At 33.1% G+C, this 9214-nt stretch overlaps 1 protein-coding gene across 1 annotated transcript in view; it reads right to left on the reverse strand.

The window, feature by feature from the left end:
- Positions 1-1687: 1687 nt before the first annotated feature.
- LOC106109660 (sodium/hydrogen exchanger 3) overlaps positions 1688-9214 on the reverse strand; it is an 18006-nt gene continuing 10479 nt past the window's right edge. The window contains exons 5-20 of the mRNA XM_013291244.1: positions 9103-9210; positions 8636-8863; positions 8334-8551; positions 8171-8254; positions 7873-8081; positions 7674-7799; positions 7427-7584; positions 7176-7314; positions 6866-7006; positions 6676-6742; positions 5878-5970; positions 4807-5007; positions 4049-4102; positions 3443-3622; positions 2267-2606; positions 1688-2022 (exon numbers count right to left, since the gene is read on the reverse strand). Of these exons, the coding sequence (XP_013146698.1) occupies positions 1830-2022; positions 2267-2606; positions 3443-3622; positions 4049-4102; positions 4807-5007; positions 5878-5970; positions 6676-6742; positions 6866-7006; positions 7176-7314; positions 7427-7584; positions 7674-7799; positions 7873-8081; positions 8171-8254; positions 8334-8551; positions 8636-8863; positions 9103-9210 (2539 nt within the window). The 3' untranslated portion in view covers positions 1688-1829. The remainder of the gene's footprint in view (positions 2023-2266; positions 2607-3442; positions 3623-4048; positions 4103-4806; positions 5008-5877; positions 5971-6675; positions 6743-6865; positions 7007-7175; positions 7315-7426; positions 7585-7673; positions 7800-7872; positions 8082-8170; positions 8255-8333; positions 8552-8635; positions 8864-9102; positions 9211-9214) is intronic.

A 9214-nucleotide genomic window follows, 5' to 3' on the forward strand; every position in this document is an offset into this window, starting at 1 on the left:
TGATTTTAATACGCATATTATAAGAATTTTATTATAGTTTTCAAAAAACATGGAACGCAAATTCTTTACCAAAATACAAAATAAATGAATTAAAAAAATCTATCATAGCCTAGATCAAATTTTCAAACATTTTTACTAAGGAGGTTATTCAATTCAGCTTTACGCAATTTTCATCTAATATTTCTCTATCTACGTTTCCCTACATGTTTTTAGTACACAGAAGGATACAGCAGGTTTCCTTTGCCGAAATACTAATACAAAATATATTCTCATCTCTTTCATTCTGATAGCAAACTACAGAGATAACAACAGTATATCCTAAATAGATTTTGGCAATGGAAACCCGCAGAAAAAGCTCAAATGTTAAAAGAGAAAAACGTATAAATGATCAAGTGTAAAGCTATTTACATTGACAGCTAGTATTTCGCTACTTACATCTATTATTGTACTATATTATGCCTCACATTTTGCTGTGGCTACAGTTAACAAACAGTGCTATCAAGTGACAATAACTTTTTTTTGAACACTTGCTCTAAAGCTTTATTTAACGTAAGCTTTCACTGGCTCATTCATTTACACGAGTGACAACAAATTGCCAATGACAGAAAAAATAAATTTAACAATTCCCGTTGTAGCCGAAATGAGAATAATGTTTTCAATATAAAAAGAGATTAATTGTTCACTTGTCAACATTTGAATTTTTTTATTAAACTATGTCTCGCTTATTTTTACATAAATTAGGTTATATGCATATTCTAATTATTATTTTTACATATTGTCATTGGCAACTAGTGCCACCATAATTAAAAAATATATTAATACATATTAAATACATTCAACCATTTCAACTTACAACTACACAATCTTAATTTAATACAAATATCATACAAAAATACTGCTGACTGTACGATGAGCAAAATCGTAGTTTTATGATCACTGTACTTTTAATATATCCCAAATTACGTCTGTACCGTTATTTGTATTACGATAGTCAATTTGAGCTCAAATTAATAATCATTGTTTAATAAAAACAATGAATGAATTGACCGAAATTTACCTATGAAGTTATTGTAGCTGAAATACGCACTTATAATAATTTGAGTAGATTTTATCCATAGTTATTGATGTTTTAATATAAAAGCGAAGTTTCTAATTGCTTTTTGGACAATGCTTCTTGCAAAATATTTGCTATTCAAAATTTAAAGGTTATGAAAATATTGTTATCATCGAATGCTGTGAAGCATTCCTTATAGACAGCATTTGCTATTTTTTATTATTTTTTCCTTACGCTTAAAATACTATTAACTACGTGTGCGTAAATATTAAAATGGAATAATTTATCCATTATTTCACACATTTTATTGATTAGTCTAAAATTAACTGAAGAATCTGTTTAGGAACATCACATATTTGTATGAAATTTACTGGATTTATTTCCCGAATTGGTTAAATAATAAGTTTTGAACAAGATTCATAGTAAATGAAGAGAAAATTTTCAGGTTTTAACAAAATCTTTGTCAAATCATAATTATTCATCAGTAATTTTAAGGCATTAGAATTTAGTAATAAAATTAAGCTATTAAAAAACTATCTGCAACCATAAATAACACAGTATTTAAACTCCTAAAGTAATTAATTCTAAGATTCTAGTACTCTTATCACAAAACTTCAAATACAGATCAACTAATTTGCGTAACTACCATTTAAAAACAATTCAAACTATATTTAGACCACATATTCACAGCACGAATTAGACAATATGTGCGGTCTCACTTCAATGTCCTATATCTGAGCAGTGGCAACCTATCGTGGTCACCACGGCGGGGTACTCAGGTATTTTCGTCAGATGAATCATCTGACGATGAGCTGGTGAGCAGATTGGGTGTCATCGGCATTTGTCTGATGAATGGCTCCCGTGGCAGACTCTGCTGCCCCAATGTCAGCCTCCTGACGCCCATCCTCTCGCTCTCGGGCAGTGATTTGCTGCATTTCTCCTCGGTTATCGCATCCCGTGATAGCGACCTGGAATGTACGAATAATTTGCTTTATGGTTTTGTTTATGCATTCCGACACATTGTGACACTAATTTAAATTTTCACCTGAACAAAAAAAATGCAATTTTAAAATATAGTTATGTATTTAATTAAACAAATTAAATATCCTTGAGTGACCTTTCTGCAGTCCACGATCTACATCATTCTCGTCTTAAAAATTTGGATCAATCTCCACATCTTATTAACAACGAAACCGTTATCAAACCGCTTACCCAGTCAATTCCAGCATAGATCCTCTCCTACACTGTCCCCTATGCGGTCCCTGCATGATGCTCGCTGGTCTACTCGAAGCGCCGAGTGGATCAGAGTGTGCCACATCCTCCATTAGAAGAACAGAAGGACCGCCTAAGCTTGTGCTTCTTTTCGACAACAAATTCGGTCCAGTTCTGGAAGTTACTTCTCCCTTCACAGAGTCGCCTTTACTGCCATCCGTCTTATTCCCTTCAGTCTCTGACCCTGACAGCAACTCAGGCGCCCCCTGTGTAGAACTTGAGCTCTCTCTTCGGAATAGACCTATGATAGATTTTGGATGTTTTGGCTTCTCTATACCACCTTGTAGATTATAAAAGGGTAAGGGGAAAAAGAAAAAAAAAACGGGTGAGTCATTTATAATTAACGTAAAAAATAACTGTAAATAGTAGCGGTAAATAAAAAGTGCAATTGCAAATTATTATTTAAAAAAATATAATATGTAATAACGTAACAATTATAAAAAATGCCTTAAAAGGAATTCAAAAAAGTCGGTCGTAAATCATTTTCTACGGTAACGTTAATTTCAATTTTTCGCCATTTGTTTTTTATTGGTACATAAAATAATCCGCAACCGAATTTCTTGCATCTCTTTTCATTTGTTTTTTGCTTATATCGCATATCTTGTGAGTGAAAAAGAATACTGAGAAAAGTAACACTATTTTAAACAAAAAAAAAAACATAAGTGATTAATGGTTTAATGATCAGGTGAGAAAAAAAATAAAAAAACAAACATGAGTGATATGAGGTTGGAGGCACAGAGAAAATTAACTGGATTAAATGGAACATCTCAAAAAGGTATAACTATTTATGACTTACGATTAAAACTCTTGTCCAAAGACATGTGTTAACAATTTAACATATTGTCTGCTTTTCTGAGGTTATCTGCAAGATCTTTTTTGAGGTTATATTTACGTCACATGATCCCACTAGGATTATTTTCTTTCTGGATTATATCCAGTTTAAATATCGGTAACATCTAATCAATGTTACAATATACTACAATTTATTTGTACAAGGTTCATGATCGAGAACATAATGATATCATGCTAAAGAATGAATGAAAATGATTGTAATCTGTCACAATTCACATCTATTAAAAAGCACACACCAGAGTTACTTTTAAACAGGCTGGTTACCTAAGAAAGTAGCTGATGGGGAACTATACGCTAAGTATTCTTTATTCGATGCCCAGGAGGGGAACTCTGATTGCTTGAGAGCGCCTGATCCTTCTGTCTCCTCCCGTTTCCATGGCAACATGGTCTCCGTCGCCGTTGGTGTGGCGACACGAGCCTGCTCCGCCACTGTCATATAAGTATCTGCAGTAAGGGCAACAAATAGTGTAAGCTTTCATACTTTTAAATCAAATTTACCAATTTCTATTTGACAATGTGTTATAAAGTTGGGGAAGAGAAATTATTGACACTGTATTATAACAGTTATATGTTAAAATATATACTAATATTATGAAGAGCAAAAATACATATTGAAATAACAAAAAACAATTGAGTCGATTTGGAAAATTCTTTCACCATTAAAAAGCTGCGTTATCAGTCAGTAACACAGGCTATATTTTAATTATTTTTTAATTTCACGCGGGCTACTTTTATGATAGAGCAACAGTTAGTCAAGAAACTAAATAATTAAATGTGGAAATGGGTACGTTGTCAGCCAGAGTACTCAAGGACAGGGATATAAAAACAAGGTCTGAAGAACCATGTCTTAAATTAGGATAAAAGTCTTACCGTTGTCGTCCGACATCCTTCTCTCATCCTCTTCTAGTATATCCTCGTTTGGTACTAAAATTAAAGAACATATTTATTGCAACCGTTTGAAAAAAATTCTAGAGAGAATTAAAAACAAAAGTATACTATTTACATTTTTAAAGAATTTTTTCGGCATAATTAGAAGTCCCTTATATTTATTATTATATATTTACTTTGACTAGGAAATGATAAATTATGTTACGCAATTAATCTTATGATTTGCATTTTAATTAGCATAATATGCTTCAAAATGATGCATAAATGTAAAATTATTACAGCAAAAATTCCTTATATTTATAGTAATATAATTTTACTGTTGACATTTTACATGCTTTATACAATAGTGAGATTTTAATTAAACTTAAGATAACCACTATTGAGCATTTTTAGAAATATTACTATAGTTAAACTAGTATTTGCGTAGTTATTGCATTTTTATTACAGTTCGATATTTGCATTTTCATCGGTAATTTTGCTAAATAATGGCTATCTCCAGCTTAGTTTTAACTAGATAAAATTCTACTCATGTTACACGCTAACAAGCTTAGAAGTTATGCTTACCAAAAACGACGATGTTAGTTCCGTAACGTGCAATTTTCACTGATCGTTATTTATCGGATGACCAAAACCGTATGCTTAAAAAGCGCCATAAATACACAGTTAAGAGCAAAAAGCTAAAACTAAAACTTTGGCCATCAGAAGCGAATGGATAGACGTTCAGTTTAGTAAACACATACCGAAGTTGTACGTGGACCTGTCCCTTCGCCACGGTAATGATTTTTCAACGGCAGTCGGCAGTATCTCTTCTGGCGTTTTAGCGTATTGCTTTACGATCCTCGCTTTCAATGGATTGAACCCGGGCAGGTTAGCCAACTGATTTAGGAGCGAACTACTGTTCTCTTTGTGCGAGGACGTTGGGCTGACTTCTTTATATCCAGCTATTCGACATCGCCGTTATCGTTTAGTTTTGCGATGCCGCATCGAGTTTGCAGGAAGGAAAGAAAACGACCATCAAACATATTAAACAAGCAGAAATGAAGAGCAAGATGACAGATAGGAAAATGAAGACAGATGAAATTAAAGTAAATAAACATCTCAAGCGATGGTTTTGTATTTCGTAGCCCGAGATCAAATTAAAAGTAATGGAAAAGTTAGCAACGTTTTTTTTATTGAGACCGTAGACTAAAATTTCCAAGAAATAGGGAAGCAACAAAAATCATAATGGTACAACTATTAGAAACTTCAATAGTATTAAAAAGAATAATGTTTTACCCAGTTAAAGGAATAGGAACATGCTAGAACAAACGCTTTCAACATTCACAGTGACGTAGCCATGTCAGTAACTGAAATTAAAACTGGCCCAGCAAATGAAATGATATTGATACGTACCAATTACTTGTAAGCTTCCATTATATTAGTCATATATCAGTGTTCTTTATAAATTATAAAATAAAATGAATAAACACACTTTTGATCACAACACAGAATAGTATTTGTACTTCAATACTCTGTTTATGTAATCACGATAATTGGTTATTTAAAGTAAAGAATCAACCTTATACATTTCGTCAAAACTTTCTGGTTTTGGTACAAAGTCTAACTCTACGCAATGACTATTGAATTATATTTAAATCAAATTTAACATCTATTTATCGCGTTCAAATGAAATTTAGCTAATCCCAATTACAAAATTTTGGTTAAATTTTATTAAACCATTTTTCACTCCTTAATTTTTCCTTTGGGATAGTAATATGGTATTGAAGTACAAACACAGGGTGGGACATGACTGGTCCATGCAGAATACCTACGCGGGGATTTGGCAGTAAAAGTAATACCGCCGTCGGTTTCTTCCCGATGTGGCTCCCGGTCTTCATCCTCCTGTAGCACTTCGTCTATGTAATCTACAACCAAGATAGCACGTATAGAGTTATATGCAAGTTGAATGAGTTCTACAATACATCTATCAACGTTCTTTTAGTTTTTTTGGTCATGAATTCAAATCACTTAAGAGCGGGCACACCTTTTACTAAAATGTCGCACAAGAGTTGTGTTATTGTCGATTGTTTCGCATTCAAAGCGCGACTAAACAGTTGTGCGATAGTTTAGTTTCAGATGTGCGCGCTTTAAATATTAAATAGAATAACTGTATTGGATTCATGATTAATTTGTATTGCTTGCAAACAATGCATCGAGAATATGTTTCAAGTATTAATTGTTTCGTAAACATTGAAACCCTTCGCCACTTGAGTGTCTGATTTATTGATAAAAATATCAGTCATCCATCAAAAATTACTTAATATTGTTCATAGAATTTCATTATACGATATTTTATGGATGAACATGCAAAACATCAAATGTCGCAAAATAATAATTTTATGCGTTGCTTACATTTAATAATAAAAAAATAACGAAACGAAATAAAATAAGAAGTGAAGGCTTTCTATCAATTTTACCTTAAAAAGCTGTGAATTTCAGCAAAAAAAGAACTTAACTTAGAGAAAAATAAAATAATAAAAATAATACTTGAACCCACACGTGCATGCGTGACACTCGTGATATTAAAATAGAAATAAATTAAGTACCTAATCTATAATACTTTTTTTTACCGTGCGTGAACTGTTTGGCTGAACCATTTTGCTGGAATTCTGGGAAAGTCACATGGTTTTTGCCATCCTGAAAAAAAAGTCACTTTTATCTCTCTTAAAATTATAGTTACAAACTAATTTTAATACCAGTAACATTGTTAACCGATCCTAAAATATGGTCCCTCGAGCCGGATACTTATAGTTTACTTACCTGTTTTCCTCGTTTGCTGCGTTTGTGATGATGCTTTCTATCACCAACCAATCTTCTTATATTCATGTGTGTTTTATAATTTACTTGTGTGCCGAGATCACGATCATTAACTGCATGTCTGCTGTAGCTCAAGCGACGATGCTGTAAATGGAAAATTCAACAATTTTACTGAAATATCCACTTTAAAGTGTATTTATTTTGACAACATTTATTTGGCGAGTGCTTGAGAAATAATCAATAGAACCAACAATTATCGTTACTTAAACATTTTAAATAAAATGGTAACTTGTGGTGTCAGCTCTACACTTACCCTTCTGTAAGGCTTGCAGAGTTCCTCGGCAAGTAAATGATGAATCCTAGCATCTGTCAAATCTTTCTTGGACGGATTGTATTCCAATTCTTGCATATCTATATTCCATGTAGACGAGTCTAATTGGCTGAAGCTGGGACTGTAACAGATTACAATAATAAGCTAGGATAGAACAAAGCTGATTCTCTAGTCTTTTTCTTAGTACATTCTTTATTTTATTAATATTGAAAAATATCGATGTATTTTCTTACCTTCCATTGAAATTAGCGTTCGTATAATTTTTGAAAATAGCTGACATTGACTCTGCACCAGATATGTTTCCGATTGTCGAAGCATTTCTCTGCATATATTCAATCGCATCTCTCATTGCTAGCTTTGAGTAGGTTTCCAAAATTTTAGGCTCCGCACCCTAGCAATAAAGATTATAGAATATCTGTGATGCATTTTAATTTCTAGCTTAAACAAATAATAATACAATAAAAGAAAATTAACGCTAACCTGATAATTCCTCAAAAGGAATGGTCGGATGAATCGGTTATCAAATCTCTTAAATTTATCCCTCATATGATGGTTTCCATGTTTTCCTAAAATGTCTTCAATACCCGCCATCAAATGGTCCATAAACTGCAATAAAAAAAGAAAATACAATCATTATTCAGAACTTCTTTCTGTATCGTTTTATTGAATCTGGTCTTACTCGTTCGTGTATTCTTTCGTTCATTGTCGGTTTCCTCTTTTCTGCCGTTTTTACGTTCAGTATCTTTACCAATGGCTTTATGGTGATGCCTTGTATGAACACAGTGAAGTATATCACAGCTATGGTTGTTGTCACAAACATCGGTTGCAGTTGTACAACTTCTGGATCTATCAATAGCACCAATGCAAATGCAACTGCTCCTCGAAGGCCTGAAAAGACAAAAAAATACTTTCAACTTCTGCTTGCGATTTTACAATAAATATTTGAATAGAGTGAACGTGAATAAATAAATACATACCTCCGTAAGACATAACAAATTTCTCAACAGTGTTTAATTTGTGTAATCGAAATTTATTTGCTACAGCACTAAATATATAGACACCTGAAAATGTAAAATCTTTAGTAAAACGAAAATATTTTTTAATCGTGTCCAGAGACGATATCTTGCTTGAAAAACTTACCTATAATACGAAATACTGAGCAAAATACGATGGTCAACAGAACGAACCACGTGTTCCAGTCGTGGTTGTTATTGACCGTAGCCACGCCAAGGAACATAAATATGATGGTCTCGGACGATGACGAAAGCATTTTCATTGTGTACTTTATAGTCGTGTGAGATTTATGGGATATATTCGCTTCCACATAATTCTTCATTGTTATACCGCAAAATGTTATACTGAAATATATTTTAACAGTTCAATAAAAGCAGTCTCACAAGTTAATTCTCATAAGTTCACATCTCGATGTAAAAATTACTCACGCTAAAATCCCACTCATATGGAACATTTCCGCATTCAGGTAGGCAAGGTATGCCATCACGAAGATGAAAATGGGCTCGATGACCCTAACTTCATGCGTAAAGCGTGTCACTAGGCCGGTGGCGAAGCCCCACACGACCCCGATGCAGGTGCCACCTAGTGCCACCACCAGGAACGACGCAAAACCCGCCAGGAAATCAGTGTACATCAACCGCGATGGACCCATTTCTCTAAAGAGATTAAAATATTTTTTATATTCTCTAGTCTAAAACCTTTCACAATTTTAAGTAATAAGCACACTCGTAATTTCATTCTTAAAATAATGCTCGTATAACTATGAAGTACATTTTTTAATTAAGTTTTTTCTGTTTCTCTTGGCGCGTCTATTGAATTATTCTTTAAAGTTATTTGTTTTTATAATTGCTGTTATATTTTTACGAGGATAAATAAATTTGTCAAAAACACTTACGTATAAGCCTCAAACATGTGATACAAGACCACGGTCACAGCATCATTTAGTAAAGATTCACCAAACACAACGATATACAGCACTTCGTCTACGTGAATCTCTTCGAAGACCG

Source organism: Papilio polytes, unplaced genomic scaffold (assembly GCF_000836215.1).
Source record: "Papilio polytes unplaced genomic scaffold, Ppol_1.0 DF821067.1, whole genome shotgun sequence".
In the NCBI taxonomy this organism is placed as follows: domain Eukaryota; kingdom Metazoa; phylum Arthropoda; class Insecta; order Lepidoptera; family Papilionidae; genus Papilio; species Papilio polytes.